Below are 16,727 nucleotides of genomic sequence, written 5' to 3'. Positions count from 1 at the left end.
GGACTCATTTTTTGTGCACATCACTTCATCTTGCATCCTGTTGGCTAGAACCTAGTCACCTAGCGACATCTAGCTACATGTTTTTATTTTAGGCAAGCTTGAACCCGGTGGGTGGAGATTGCAGTGAGCTGAGATCACACCAGTGCACACCAGCCTGGGCAACAGAGTGAGACTCTCAAAAAAGGAAGGAAGGGAGGAAGGAAATAATAATAATAATGCACACAATGACCTTGCCATCAGAAGTTTATTTTTTGTAGAATAAAGAAGTCAGTATTTATTCGGTGATCTGAAGTGTTTGATAAACAAACTGTTCAGGTATCATTAACTTTCTGCAGGTCAGAAGTGCACATTCCTGCTGTCTCAGTACAATTTGGTGTCATCCTTGAAGCATACTGCCGGGGAAGTGTGGGGCACATGAAAGTGCTTTCTAAGCAGGTATCAGCTTGTTTTATTTATTCATTTTTTCTTTTTTTGACAGACAACGTTTAAAGCATGAATATCAGCTTGTTTTAATCTTCATGTTCAATTTGGTACTTGGTGTTTGATCAGTTTTATCAAATGCCATTTCTCCCACCACATTATTTCATAGAAGTCTCAGTAACAGACAACCTGATGAATACATTCTTTTGTCAAAATTTAAGTCAAAAAATGAAGTTTCAATGAACTTAGCACAAAAATATTAACTGAATGCTACCTGAAAAATAATTACTCGGCATTCCTAATATATTCTATATTAATCCCAAAGTGCTAAGAAATGCAGATGTGAACCACCACACCCAGCCCCACCCTTTTTTTTTTTTTTTTTTTGTGACAGAGTCTCGCTCTGTTGCCCAGGCTGGAGTGCAATGGCACTATCTTGGCTCACCGCGACCTCCGCCTCCCGGGTTCAAGCGATTCTCCTGCCTCAGCCTCCCGAGTAGCTGGGACTACAGGCATGCGCCACCATGCCCAGCTAATATTTTGTATTTTTAGTAGAGACAGGGTTTCACTGTGTTGGCCAAGCTGGTCTTGAACTCCTGACCTCGTGATCCGCCCGCCTCGGCCTCCCAAAGTGCTGGGATTACATGTGTGAGCCACCGTACCTGGCTGCCCCACCCTATTTTTATATCAGATTCCTAATTTCCAGTTAAACTACTCTTTTCTAATTCATTTGCATTGCCAGAAGAACTCTCATAGGCTTCCATTAGGTGTTTTTAATATTTAGGATTTTTCATGATGTTAAAAACTTTTTCTGATCCCTTCCTTTTGAAAAGCCCATTAATGATTGTAATAATAGCTAATGTTTATTCATCACTTATTATGGGTCATTTATTCTTAACAACAACATGGAATCAATATTATTAATCCTCTGAATTTTATAGAACCCTGAAATATATCTCACATCTCTGCCTATTTCCCTTGTGTTCATGGCTACCATCCTAGTCCAAGCTACTATTCTTTTTCACTGGACTTCTTCATTAACTATCTAAATTGTACCCCTTGTTTCCCTTCCTACATCTCCCCCAACATTCTATACACAGAAGATAAAGTGACATTTTAAAAATGTAGACTGTGGCCAGATGCAGTGGCTCACACCTGAAAACCCAGCACTTTGAAAGGCTAAGGTGGGAGGATCACTTGAGCCCAGAAGTTTGAGACTAACCTGCACAACATAGTGAGACCCATCTCTAGAAAAAATTAGAAGGTGGCTTGCAACTGTAGTCCCAGCTACTTGAGAGGCCGAGGTGGGAGGATTGCTTGAGCCCAGGAATTTGAGGTTGCAGTGAGCTATGATTTGATTGTACCACTACACCCTAGCCTGGGCAACAGAGCAAGACCCTGTCTCAAAAAAAGAAGTAGATTGTATTACATCATTTCCCTTTTAAAATCCCTTCAATAATTTTTCATTGCACTATGAGTAAAATTCAAATTTTCTGCCAAAGCCTGTTAGGCCATACTTAGTCATAACTTGCTTATTGTCATCATATAACCATTTTCCACACTGCATATTTTCTGGGAGCCTCAGCTTGATGTTAAAGACAATAAAAGGATGATACATGTATGAACAAATTATTCTAACTCCTGGTTTTTTTTTTTTTTTTGATTGATGAATTGTGAGAGGAAGACTTTACCCTGTACATAGCTGTTCTTGTTATTACTATAAACTTACAAAAGGACAAGGTGTTGAAACACTTAAAGTATTAGACTTATGTCCATGGGGTATTCAGGACACTGTTCCAGGAAGTGTGGATATCAACACAATTAGAGATGGAGCATGAAAACTTTCAACTGTACAGACATGGAAGAAGTTTCAAATTTCACATACTTGTAAAAAGTTCCTGTTTGCTTAGCCCAGTTTTTATCTGGTTGCCTTGTCACCAGTGTTTGTACAGCTCCTGAAACTGTTGAGAAGTAGAGTGATCTGTGGTTTTAACAGATGGCTAACTTGGTAAGTTTCAGCCATCTCAATTTTATCATCAAGCTGCATAGGTCCTTCCTAGTTTCCTGTAAGCAAGGTCTCAGCCTCTGTGGAAACTGCATGCTTGAATTCATCTCCCTACATAGTCTTAGTGGTTTCCTTGCATAGAAGCAGAATTCAAAAATGAAAACATGTTATAAATTAAATCTCTTGTTCATGGAATTTCAAGCCACATTGTTTATATTTGTGATAGACATATTTTATATGCTTGTTATGGTATACTTTTTAATTCTATTTTTAACATTTGTTTTTTCCAGTTTTAATGATATACTCGTAAAATAAGGTGCTCCTTCTTTATGCGTGGCTGAAGTTGTTATGAATTTTATGTACTGTGACATAAAAGACCCTCAGTTATTAAATAATAAAGTTGAATTTTATTTATTGTTATTATTTATTTATTTATTTTATTTTTTGTGATGGAGTCTCACTCTGTCACCCAGGCTGGAGTACAGTGGCATGATCTTGGCTCACTACAACCTCTGCCTTCCAGATTCAAGTGATTCTCCTGCCTCAGCCTCCCTAGTAGCTGGGATTACAGGTGTGCGCCACCACGCTTGGCTAATTTTTGTATTTTTAGTAGAGAGGAGGTTTCACCATATTGGCCAGGCTGGTCTTGAACTCCTGACCTCAAGTGATCCGCCCACTTCAGCTTCCCAAAGTACTGGGATTACAGGCATGAGCCACTGCACCTGACCCTGATTTATTTATTTTTTGAGACATAGTCTCACTCTGTTGCCCAGGCCGGAGAGTGTAGTGGTACGATCTTGGCTCACTGCAGCCTCCAGCTCCCAGGTTCCAGTGATTCTCCTGCCTCAGCCTCCTGAGTAGCTGGGATTACAGGTGTACACCACCGTGTCTGGCTAATTTTTGTATTTTTAGTAGATAGGGGGTTTCTCCATGTTGGCCAGGCTGGTCTTGAACTCCTGGCCTCAACTCATCCACTTGCCTCAGCTTCCCAAAGTGCTGGGATTACAGACGTGAGCCATCGCACCCAGCCTAAAGTTGAATTTTAAACATAATGGTTTTGATTTAGTTGGCCATTGTTGATACACCTTGTACTACTTGCATAAGTTTTTTTTTTTTTACTTGCATAAGTTTTGATAGCCATAGTTATTATAAAAACAAGTAATTTAGATTTGAATAACAAATAGCATGTCTATATTCACACTTTATTATAAAATAATTCATTCTAGCTATGCTGTTAATGGAAATAGAATATATTGAGATATCATACAAGAGTGATGACAAGAAGTAGATATTAAGGTTGAATAGCAAGAACCTCAGAGTTACTTCTACATAGGTTTTTCTCTAATACTATGAAGTTGGCCAAATGGACTGGTTTAGGTTAGTGATGTCTCAAATTCTACTATACAATGAATTGCAGAATTTTGAGTAGTTTAAGTTTCATATTTATCTTCTTTCTTTCTTTTTTTTTTTTTTTTTTTTTTTTGAGACAGTTTCTCACTCTCTTACCCAGGCTGGAGTGCTGCAGTGGCTTAATCTTGGCTCACTGCAACCTCCACCTCCAAGGTTAAAGCGATTCTTATGCCTCAGCCTCCCAAGTAGCTGGGATTACAGGCAAGTGCCACCATGCCCAGCAAATTTTTGTATTTCTTTTTGTAGAGATAGGGTTTCGCCATGTTGCCCAGGCTAGTCTCAAACTCCTGACCTCAAGTGATCCAGCTGCCTCAGCCTCCCAAAGTGCTGGGCCACATTTATCTTCTTAAGTACCCATAGTGCGCACCTGGCCCACATTTATCTTAAGTACCCATAATCTAAGTCTGCTTTTCTCGAATTTGTAAGATTTTGTTTAAGAAAAGGTTTAAAGAAAGTTTGAAAATGATGCTATAACAACTGTTAAAAATAAGTTTATTGTATGTAAAATGCTTTTCGTAAGTCAGACACTATTTTTACTTCAGCTGGTTATGTGTGTATATGGTTATGTGTATATGTTGGGAGCAGGTGTTATTGATTGATATGATCACATGATATATTACTTTTAGTCAAATGAATTTTTGGTGTGGGGAACTTATTTTTCAGGTTGAAGCACTCAATAAGTTAAAAACTTTAAATAGTTTAATCAAACTGAATGCCGTGAAGTTAAACAGAGCCAAAGGGAAGGAGGCCATGCATACCTGTTTAAAACAGAGTGCTTACCGGGAAGCCCTCTCTGACCTGCAGTCACCCCTGAACCCATGTGTTATCCTCTCAGAACTCTAGTAAGTGACTGTGCTTTGCGCAGTGAATCTCCTATGAATAGCAAGCAGAAAGTCACTGCCTTATGGGAGTAGTAGGGCCAGCTGTCAGCCTCAGGAAGTAGAATATAATTAAGGAAGGAAAATCTTAAAAGTTCTCCGAGGCTATGCTTATATTCAATAGGATGTATGCTTATCAGCTAAACTTACCAGTGGATTTAGTGAAAGTTATTACAAATGAATTTATATTTCAATTATATGTAATTAAATTTATTTTCTATATTACTGATTTTTAAGAGTTGACAATCCTAATAAGCAAAATGTTGCAAACTGTAGTAAATTATTTACTGATTGATTTTCCTATTTTAAAATGAGATCTTGTCTTGAGTGAATTTGGCAACTTATTTCTCACTTTCTCATTCCCTACAAAAGTAATAATGGAAAATAATAGTCTATATTCAGTATATTATCAGTATTCAAATGAATCCCTTGTTAAGAAATCAAGAATGGTCTCAAAATAGTTCTAATTTTAATCCAATGATTTGTTCTAATTTTTTATTCACTAAATGTAATAATGTAAAGTTAAGCAAATAAAAGGAAACGAGAGAAGGAATGTTAAGTGGAGAAGGTGAGAAGGGCCAATCTTAGGTTTTGAGTCCAGCCTATCTGGCATTAGTATATGCCACCCAAGGCTGTCCTCATGGTTGCTTTTCTACCAAGTGGAACTCTTCTAAGTCTGACTCTTCTGCAGACCTGACAGGAATAGGTGAGGAGTTTTCCCAAGCCTAGTATATAGTGGTAAAATTATAATCTTCTGTATCATTACACTGAAGTTGACTAATTTTCCCCACTTGATTTCAGTGTTGAAAAGTGCAAATACATGGATTCCAAAATGAAGCCTTTGTGGCTGGTATACAATAACAAGGTATTTGGTGAGGATTCAGTTGGAGTGATTTTTAAAAATGGTGATGGTAAGTACTGAGATTTTTAACATCAAATTTCTTAGAATTTTTCATTTGTTGCCATTTTGCTTTATCTGAAAGGTGATGTGTAGTGTAAGTGTGTAACAATTTGCAGCCAGGAAGGTAGCTATTAATGGTCCTAAAGTCAAGTTGAACATGTCCTAAATGCCTTTTTTTTCCCCCTCTTATAAAATGATTTATACCATTCACTTAAATATACTGTCCTAATGAACCTTCTTTTATTTCCCCCTACAAAATACAAAACGCGCCTACTCCTTTGATTAAAAAGCTTATGAAATACAAGATATTATTTTTACTTTTTTTTTTTTTTTTTGAGACAGGGTCTCACTGTCACCCAGCCTGGAGTACAATGGCACGATCTTGGCTCACTGAAACCTCCACCTCCCAGGCCCAAGTGATCATCCTACCTCAGCCCCCAGAGTAGCTGGAACTACAGGCACACACCACCACACCTGGTTCACTTTTTGTATTTTTTGTAAAGATGGGGTTTCACCATGTTGACCAGGCTGGTATTGAACTCCTGAGCTCAAGTGATTCACCCACCCCGGCCTTTCAAAGTGCTGGGATTACAAGCATGAGCCACCGTGCCCAGGCAAGGATATTTTCAGTAATATATTCATACATCTTGTTTCAGTGATAGCAATATTGATTTTGCTGCCATAGTTTTGTATTTTGATGGAAGTACCTAACAGACCCAAAATGTGTAAAGGAAATGCCTCTGAAGTAATCATACCAGCCAATAGGCAGTGGTGACTTGTTAGTTATGTGACTACAAACAAGGCACAGAAAACTGATTGAGCTTCAGGTTTTTCATATCCTTGAGAATTATAGCATCTGTATGTCAGGGTTATTAAAAGGAATTGAGATAACATAAGCAAATGTGCTTATCAGAATATGTGCTTACAACTTAAAAATAACTCATAGGGTTTTGCTAAACATTTAATGTCACTTGACCATACAAATGTCATTATGTGGATGTCACTAGTTTCATGTGCTCTCTTCCCTGAAAATACCCTTAGACATGATAATAAATTGAACCATTACAGTTTTGTGACCTTGTGATGCAGTTACTTACGTGATTCTTAAGAACTCTCCGTATAGTGGTAAAAGCAAGCAAGAAGGAAAAAATTACCCATGTAATTAATGTAATACACATACAGTGTAATACAAACAGTATTACAGCATACAATTAGTACCCCTGAACCCATGTGTTATCCTCTCGGACCTCTAGTAAGTGACTGTGCTTTGCGCAGTGAATCTCCTGTGAATAGCAAGCAGAAAGTCACTGCCTTATGGGAGTAGTAGGGCCAGCTGTCAGCCTTGGGAAGTAGAATATAATTAAGGAAGGAAAATCTTAAAAGTTCTCCGAGGCTATGCTTATATTCAATAGGATGTAACTTACACATGGCAAACAATTTAAAAAATCTTTTAATTTAATGTCTGAAATAATGTCACAGGGACATGCTATCCAAAGAGTGTAATATTTGTTATAAAATTAGTGAAAATATTAGCACAGAGTTTGTTAATGTTTTTAGTTAATTCTGAGTTAGTCTTGAATTAATGAGTTACAGGGCATAAAAGGAAAAGCACTTGTAATGAAGCAGTTTGTTTTCCCTTAGATTTACGACAGGATATGTTGACACTCCAAATGTTGCGCTTGATGGATTTACTCTGGAAAGAAGCTGGTTTGGATCTTCGGTGAGATCTAGTCTTTTTTTTTTTTTTCAGTCTAATGTCTTCCCATAGCAAAAATATCTAGAATTTCTTGTTAATTCCTTCCCTCTTGTTCTTATTTTTAGTTGTCGTTCATAATAATATTTATATAGCACTTGAGAATGTACTTTCAAATATGTTGTCTTGCCTAAACTTTTTCAGTTTAAAACTACACATGTTACTGAAATTCCAGAAAGAAGGAATAGGTTTGAACTTTAATAAGGCTTGGACAGACAGCCAGAATTACATTCCAACCTATGGTGTTGAAAGATGTACTGTGGGTCATGGCAATGACAAGGCCAGAGAAAGTCCTGTGCCTTTTTATACTTAGTCCAGGGACATTGATTTCTCTACCTACCAAGGGAAAAGAGAGGAAAATGTTTAGGTGCATTCTCAGGTTTTTAGCTTGCCACCATCAATAGGGGTAGATAGTGAGCAGAAGAGGTTTGTGGTGTCGTGACAGAAAAAAGGAAACATAAAATCAAGCCTCAGACTGGGAATCGTATTCACAATGAACAGAACAAGGGGTAAATATTTAAAGAGCCCATGGAAGTGAACATAAGGAAAAGATGTGAAAAGGCATTTTATAAAAAGTATAAAAACAAACTAATAGGCATGTTGGCACACACCTGTAATCCCAGCACTTTGGGAGACCAAAGCGGGCAGATCACTTGAGGTCAGGAGTTTGAGACCAGCCTGGCCCACATGGTGAAACCCTGTCTCTTCTAAAAATACAAAAGTTAGCCAGGCGTGGAGCACATGCCCGTACTCCCAGCTACTCTGGTGGCTGAGGCATGAGAATTGCTTAAACCCGGGAAGTGGAGGTTGCAGGGAACAGAGATTGCACCACTACACTCCAGCCTGGATGACAAAGTGAGACTCTGTCTCAAAAAAAAAAAACTAACATGAAAATTGTCAGTTCCAATTAAGAAGTACAGATTATAAGAACAATTGGGCCGTGCATGGTGGCTCACTCCTGTAATCCTAGCCCTTTGGGAGGCTGAGGCAGGTGGATTGCCTGAGGTCCCGAGTTCATGACCAGCCTGGCCAACATGGTGAAATCCAGCTCTACTAAAAATACAAAAAATTAGTAGGGTGTGGTGGCAGGAGCCTGTAATCCCAGCTACTCGGGAGGCTGAGGCAGGAGAATTGCTTGAACCTGAGAGGCGGAGGTTGCGGTGAGCAAGATCGTGCCACTGCATTCCAGTCAGGGCAACAAGAGCGAAACTTTGTCTCAAAAAATTAAAAAAAAAAAGAACAACTGGATATCCTAACAAAGATTTTCTTAAATGATAATCCAGTCTAGGGTGCTATTGAAGCAACAAAAACACAGGTATTTTTATATACTATTATAAATTAATATAAACCTTAATGTATGAAGTTTATTTATACTCTTTATATCCAGTATTTCCACAATTTACCTTAAAATTGGAATTGTAGACAGAGATTTATACACAAAGATATAGTCCAGTTCATCAGTGTTTTCAAATTTATTACCACATATTTTTTATAACATCCTCTTGTAATTTTAAAATCTGTGCTATGCTGTGTCTAATATTTTTCTTCTTCCTCTTTTTTTTTTTTTGAGACAGTCTCGCTCTGTCACCCAGGCTGGAGTGCAGTGGTGCGATCTCGGCTCACTGCAGCCTCCGCCTCCTGAGTTCAAGCGATTCTCCTGCCTCAGCCTCGCGAGTAGCTGGGATTACAGGCACCCGCCACCACCCCCGGCTAATTTTTGTATTTTTAGTAGAGATGGGGTTTCGCCATGTTTGTCAGGCTGGTCTCAAACTCCTGACCTTGTGATCTGCCTGCCTTGGGCTCCCAAAGTGCTGGAATTACAGGCGCGAGTCGCCGCCCCCGGTCTTTTCTTCTTTTTATGTGCAGTTATTGTCAGTTATTATTAGAGATTTGCTTCCTTATTAGTATGGTTTCAGCTGGGCTTCTAATTTTGTTGATTTTTTTGTTTCCTACTTTATCAGTTATTACTTTTTTTTTTTTTTTTTTTACTTTTGTGTTTATTCTGTTCTCATTTTTTAAAATGAACTCTTGGCTGGGTGCAGTGGCTTACGCCTGTAATCCCAGCACTTTGGGAAGCCAAGGTGGATCACTTTCGCTCAGGAGTTTGAGACCAGCCTGGGCAACATGGTGAAACCCTGTCTCTACAATAATAATAATAATAATAATAATAATAATAATAATAATTAGCCAGGCATGTTGGCATGTGCCTATAGTCCCAGCTACTTGGGAGCTGAGGAGGGAGGATTTCTTGAGCCCAGGAGGTCAAGGCTGCAGTGAGCCAAGATCACGCTACTGCACTTCAGCTTGTGTGACAAAGTGAGACCCTAATCTCAAAAAAGAAAAAAAAGAACTCTTAACTTTTAAAATGGAAATATTTATGTACTTTCATAATATATCAAACAGTATATAAATTCTAAATATTTCATAATTTCTATTTTTATCTTATTGACTCCTGAACTATTTAAAATTACAGCTGGATACAGTGGCTCTTGCTTGTAATCCTAATATTTTGGAAGGCCAAGGTGAGAGGATCGCTTGAACCCGGGAGTTCAAGACTATCCTGGGCAACAGAGCAAGACCCTATCTCAGTAAATAAATAGATAAATACATAAATAAAATTTAATTTCCAAAGGCATACTTTTTTGTTCTCTTTATGATTTCTAATTTTATTGTGTTGTTATTGTATCAAGTATATGTTCAGATCTGTATTCTCATTAAACTTCAGTTTTGATTTGTCACTTCGTAGGTATGTTACAACCTCCTATTATAATTGACATTTGTTATTGCCTGCCTGAAATCTTGTCAGTTTTTGTTTATCTTGATCTTATATTTGTTTTTTCTTTTTTTGTTTGTTTGTTTTTTGAGTCAGAGTCTTACTCTGTCACCCAGGCTGGAGTGTAGTGGCAGGATCTCAGCTCACTGCAATCTCTGCCTCCTGGGTTCAAGCAATTCTCATACCTCAGCCTCCCGAGTAGCTGGGATTACAGGCACGGGTCACCAGGCTTGGTTAATTTTTGTATTTTTAGTAGAGACGAGGTTTCACCATGTTGGCCAGGCTGGTCTCGAACTACTGGCCTCAAGCGTTGATCTTATATTTGTAAATCTATACAAGGTTTGATTTCTTTTAGCTTCTGTGCCCTCCTTTATCATTAAGAAATATGCCTCTTAATCCCTAGTAATTTTGTTTTAGTCTGTTTTGTCCAAAATTGACATTTGTATACCAGCTTACTTTGGTTAGTATTTACCTTTGTATCTTTTATTTTTAACTTTTATTTCCTTTTATATTATATTTGTCTCCTGTAAATAGCATATAGCTGAATTTTTTTGTGAGGATGGATTTACTCCAATATGAATGTATTTTATTAGGAAATTTTAATTGTTTATTGTGATTACTATATACTTATTTATTTCTACTATCTTATTGTATGTTTTATATTTACATCCTTGTTTTTGTCCTTTTTCTCATTTATTTCCTTTTATTGGATTGATAGGGGTTTTAAATTTTCATTTTCCCTTTCTATAAAATACTTTTTAAATTCTTACTTATTAAAAAAATTTTTTTTAGAGATGGAGTCTCACTGTTACCCAGGCTTGAGTGCACTGGCATGATCATAGCTCACTGCTGCCACAAACTCCTTGGTAACACAATCCTAGCTCACTGCAGCCACAAACTCCTGGGTAGCAGAATCATAGCTCACTACAGTCACAAACTACTGGGTACCAGCAATCCTCTCACCTCAGCTTCTTGAGTAGCTAGGACTACAGGCACATGCCACCATGCGTGTAATCCCAAGCACTTTGGGATTCAAAATTTTTTTTGAGAGACAGAGTCTCACTATGTTGCTCTCTCTGGTCTCAAACTCCTGGCCTCAAGCAATCCTCCCACCTCAGTCTTCCAAGTATCTGGGATTACAGACATGTGCCACCATACCCAGCTCTTATATAGAATCTTTATATACTATATTATTTATTTTAGGGAATATTCTTAAGTTTTTAAACTGCATATTTGATTTAACAAATTTTTTTTTTTTTGAAACGGGAGTTTCCCTCTTGTTGCCCAGGCCAGAGTGCAATGGCACGATCTCGGCTCACTGCAACCTCTGCCTCCCGGGTTCAAGTGATTCTCCTGCCTCAGCCTCCCGAGTAGCTGGGATTATAGGAATGTGCCACCATGCCTGGCTAATTTTGTAGTTTTAGTAAGACGGGGTTTCTCCATGTTGGTCAGGCTGGTCTTGAACTCCCGACTTCAGGTGATCCGCCCACCTTGGCCTCCCAAAGTATTGGGATTACAGGCATGAGTCACCGCGCCCAGCCAGATTTAACAAATTCCAAAATTAATCCATAACTTAGCCCTCTTCTTGATCATTATAGGTACTTTAGGATAAATTCTACCACTTATATTTCAACTAATATTTAACAACTCCTTATATTATTCGTTACAGTGAATTTTTACTAGAATTTCTTGTATACAATTTTAAATATTTCTTTATTCACCATTGCTTTTTGTACCATACTCCCTCACTCTGGGTTTTGTCTGAAAATGAATTTATATTACCCTCAATCTTGAGTAAGGCTGGGCACGGTGGCTCACGCCTGTAACCCAGCACTTTGAGAGGCCAAGGTGGGTGGATCACCTGAGATCAGTAGTTCAAGACCAGCCTGACAAACATGGTGATACCCCGTCTCTACTAAAAATACAAAATTAGTGAGGCATGGTGGCACATCCCTGTAATCCCAGCTACTCGGGAGGCTGAGGCAGGAGAATCTCTTGAACCCAGGAAGGGGAGGTTGCAGTGAGCGGAGATGGCACCATTGCACACTCCAGCCTGGGCAACAAGAGCGAAACTCCATCTCAAAAAAAAAAAAAAAAAAATCTTGCATAATAGTTTAGCTGGGTATGGAGTTTTTGTTTACTATTATTGGGATACAGTATAATTGTCATATCACAATTCACTGGTTTAGAGTGTACATTTCAGTGGTTATATGCATTTTCTGAGTTGTGCAACCATCACCACAATTAATTTTACAACATTTTTATCAACCCTTCAAAAACCCTGCACTCCTTACCTGTTACCCCCAACCCCCTCCCTGAAACCACTCCAATTCTAGGCAACCACTAATTAATGGTCTATAGATGTACCTTTTTTGGACATTTTATATAAATGGAAACACAATATGGGGCCTTTGTCGCTGGCTTCTTTCTCTAAGCGTAATGGCTTCAAAGTGTATTCATGTTTTAACAGTAACCAGTATTTCATTTCATTGTCAAACAATATTCTTTTGCAAGGATGTGCCACATTTTATTTATCCATACATCAGTTAATGAATATTTTGGTTGGTTTCACTATTTTGCTATTACAATAACTGCTATAAAACTATACATAGATAAATGTACACAGTTAATGCTATAAACATTTGTGTACAACTTTTGAGTCAATCTGTGTTTTAAATTCTTTTGGTAAATACCTAGGATTAAAATTACTGGAACTGATGTTAACTTTATGTTCAACTTTTTGAGAAACTATCAAACTGTTTCCCACACAGCTGCATCATTTTACATTCCAACCAGCAATGTACAAAGGTTCCAATTTCTCTTCATTCTCACCAACACTTGTTATTGTCCATCTTTTTTTATTATAGCCACCCTAGTAGGTTTGAGGTGTTATCTCATTGTGGATTTAATTTGCATTTTCCCAATGACTAATGTTGTTGAGCAGCTTTTCATGTGCTTGTTGGTTATTTCTATACCTTTTTTGGTGAAATGTCCATTTAGATCCTCTGCTCATTTGTAAATTGGGTTATTTGTCTTTTTATTGTTAAGTTATAAGAATTCTTTATATATTTTATATACTAGACCCTTCTTAGATAAATTATTTGCAAATATGTTTTTCTGGTTGTTTGTTCACTTTAATTTTTAAATAGTGTGTGTGGTAGGAATCCAACTTTATTCTTTTCCATTTAGATGTATAGTTGTCTCAGCACCATTTGTTGAAAAGATTATTCTTTCTTCATTGAATTATCTTGGCATCTATGTCAAAAATCAGTTGATTGTACATGTGAAGGTTTTTTCCTGAACTCTAAGTTCAATTCTCTATGTCTGTCCCTATGTATAGTTTTGATTACTGTAAATTAATAATAAGTTTTGAAACCAGGAAGAATGAATCCTCCAACCTTTGTTCTTTCTCTCTTTTCATTTATCTGGGATTGTGTTAATTTTTCCTTTGTTTCTGAATAAGAATTTTGCTACTTGATACGTTTTCTTTCAGCATGTCTAATATGTCATCCCACTTTCTTCTGGCTTCCCTGGTTTGTCATGAGAAATCGGCTGTTAATCTTATTTAAGATCCTTGTAAGTGATGAGTCACATCTCTCTTGTTCCTTTCAAGATTCTCTTTATTTTTGGCTCTTGACAGTTCGATTATAATATGCCTACTTCTATTAGAGTTTATTCTACTTTGAATTAATTGAGCATCCTGGACATATATATTATTGTTTTTCATAAAATTTGGGGAGTTTCCAGCCATAATTTTTTCATATATTTTTTCTGCCTCTCTCTCTCATCTCCTTCTTAAACGCCATTATGCATTTATTGCTTTGCTTGGTGGTGTTCTACAGGTCTCTAAGGCTCTGTTCTTTTTTCTTCATTATTTTTTCTTTTGTTTCTCTGATTGGATAATTGACCTATCCTCAAGTTTGCCAATTTTTTATTATGCTCATATCTGCTGTTGTGTCTACCTGGCGAATTTTAAAATTTCAGTTATTACCCTTTTCAACTCTGGAATTTCTGTTTGATTCATTTAAATAATATCTATCTATTGATAGTCTTCCTTTGTTGATACATCATTCTCACAGTTGTTTTGTTTTGTTTTGTTTTGAGATAGGGTCTTGCGCTGTCGCCCAGGCTGGAGTGCAGTGGCGCGGTCTCGGCTCACTGACATCTCCACCTCCCAGGTTCAAACGATTCTCCACCTCAGCCTCCCAAGTAGCTGGGACAATGACAAGCGGCCACTACAACTCCCGGCTAATTTTTGTACTTTTAGTAGAGACAGGGTTTCATCACGTTGGCCAGGCTGGTCTTGAACTCCTGACCTCAGGTGATCCACCTGCCTCGGCCTCCCAAAGTGCTGGGATTACAGGTGTGAGCCACCACCTCCAACCTTATAGTTCTTTAAACATGGTTTCCTTTAGTTCTTTGAACATGTTTAAAATAGGGATTTTTAAATCTTTGTGTAATAAGTTGAAAATTTGATTTTCCTGAAGGACTGTTTCATTGAATGCATTTTTCCTGTATGTGTGCCATGCTTTTTTGTTTCTTTGTATGTCACATACTTTTTGCCAAAAACTGTTCACTTTAAATAATTTTACAACTCTGAAACTCAGATTCCTTCTCCCTTCAGGATTTGTCGTTGTGGCTGTTTGTTTATTTTAGTGACTTTTTTGAACTAATTATGTAAAGTTTATATTTTTTGTCATGTGTGGTCACTGATGTCTTTACTTAGTTTATTGGTCAGCTAATGGTTGACCTGATTTTCTTAAATGCCTGGAATCCACCCCTCTTCCAGTCTGCTGAGGCACTTTATGCACATGTTGGGTCATGCCTTCAACAGTCAGCCTGGTGGTTCAGAACTGTGCCTTAGCCCTAACTTTCTGCTTCACAAAGCCTCAAAGTTAGCCATAGTTGAGAGCCAGGGCTTTGTAAGCGCTTTCCTTTGCATGTACACAGACCTGGGAATCCACAATAGTATCCATGCACACGGCCTTCTAGATTCCTACCAGTAATTTTGGAGCTTTTCAATGCACCATATGGACATGTAATTACCTACCTTTTCCTTTTAAGCTTTCAGTTAGCTTGTTGGTTCCCCCAACTGTTATTTACCCCCAAGACAGCTACAGTGTTAAACAGATGCCTCTGAGTATTTTTGAGAAACTCCCCAGGAAAAAGGCAGTTCATGCTAGGTGAGGTCTGAGTCAGGTCAAATAAACATAGTATTGTAAGTGGGATCTTCCTGGAAACTACCAGAGAGGCCAAAGAATGACAGTTCTGTGGGAATCAGGCTTTGAAGGAGCTCCAACTTCATTTTTCTTTCCTCTAGTGGCTGTCAGACATGCATTCACCATGATTGTGGGCTATTTGTTGTCAAGGCTACCACATAACTGGGAAGGGGGTTGGGACTAGGCCATGGTAAAACAAAACAGATTCAAGTTGGGGGGTGTGTGTGTGTACATGTGTGTGTACGTGTGTGTGTGTGTTTTAAATACTTATTGGATTGCTGCAAGCCTTTGTTTTATTTTCAGAACTCTAAAATAGTTGATTTCAACAATTTTTGTCAGTATTCTTGTTGCTTTTATGGAGAAGTAGATATTCAGAGTTTGATATCATTTGGCTATAGAAGTTTGAAATCCAAATTGACTGCTTTCCTCAGAAGCCTTGAGGATATTATTCATTTGTCTTCTAGTCTCGGTTTTTAAAAAGTCTGTTCTCAGTCTAGTTATTGGTTCTTTGTAAGTAATGTCTTTTTTACACCTTAGTGCATCAAAAAGTTTCTCTTTGCCTTTGTCTGCAGTACAATCTGTGCGTGTGTATTTCTTTTATTTCTTTTTTTATCACAATTTTCATTGTGCCTTTTCAAAGAAGTCACATCTTTTAGTTTCTAAAAACTTTGAACATTTCCTTCAGCATTGCAGTTCTCCCACTCTCATTGTCTTTTTCTGCAGCTCTAGTAGATTTATATTAAACTTTCCTGTTCTCTCCTTTATGTCTCTTAACCTTCCATATTTTCTATCTTTTCATATCTTATCATTATAACAGTTTTACTCAAGTCTCTGTGTGCTCTGGCGTTGAGACCAGGCTGAGTCTTTTCATATCTTTATGTGACTTTCTTAGTAATTTCCTATTCTTTTCCAGTTCATTAATTATCTCTGCAACAATGTTTACTCTCCTGTATTGTATTTTTTTTCTGCTTAGACTTTCTATTCTTTTTCATCTCTTTCTCTCTCTCTCTTTTTTTTTTTTTTTTCAACGGAGTCTCACTCTGTCACCCAGGCTGGAGTGCAGTGGCACGATCTTGGCTAACTGCAATCTCCACCTCCCAGGTTCAAGCGATTCTCCTGCCTCAGCCTCCCCAGTAGCTGGGATTACAGGAACCCGCCACCACGCCCGGCTAATTTTTGTATTTTTAGTAGAGGCAGGGTTTCACCATGTTGGCCAGGCTGGTCTTGAACTGTTGACCTCAGGTGATCCGCCTGGCTCCATCTCCCAGGTCAAAGTGCTGGGATTACAGGCATGAGCCACCACGCCCAGCCTAAAGTCTCTTTCAGATTGTTCTTTTTTAGTTCTTGGGATATTACTTTTTCATTTAT

General features: G+C 37.9%; 1 protein-coding gene across 6 annotated transcripts in view; it reads left to right on the top strand.

The window, feature by feature from the left end:
* Positions 1 to 16,727, top strand: part of PIK3CB (phosphatidylinositol-4,5-bisphosphate 3-kinase catalytic subunit beta) — a 182,228-nt gene that overhangs the window by 146,960 nt on the left and 18,541 nt on the right. For all 6 annotated transcript variants that reach the window (XM_034957497.3, XM_034957498.3, XM_034957495.4 and 3 more), the window contains 4 exons: positions 336 to 435; positions 4,499 to 4,677; positions 5,515 to 5,624; positions 7,256 to 7,334. In XM_034957497.3, coding sequence (XP_034813388.1) covers positions 336 to 435; positions 4,499 to 4,677; positions 5,515 to 5,624; positions 7,256 to 7,334 — 468 coding nt within the window. The remainder of the gene's footprint in view (positions 1 to 335; positions 436 to 4,498; positions 4,678 to 5,514; positions 5,625 to 7,255; positions 7,335 to 16,727) is intronic.

The sequence above is a fragment of the Pan paniscus genome, chromosome 2, assembly GCF_029289425.2.
Source record: "Pan paniscus chromosome 2, NHGRI_mPanPan1-v2.0_pri, whole genome shotgun sequence".
NCBI classification, from domain to species: Eukaryota; Metazoa; Chordata; class Mammalia; order Primates; family Hominidae; genus Pan; species Pan paniscus.
This window is presented reverse-complemented; position numbering and strand designations above follow the sequence as displayed.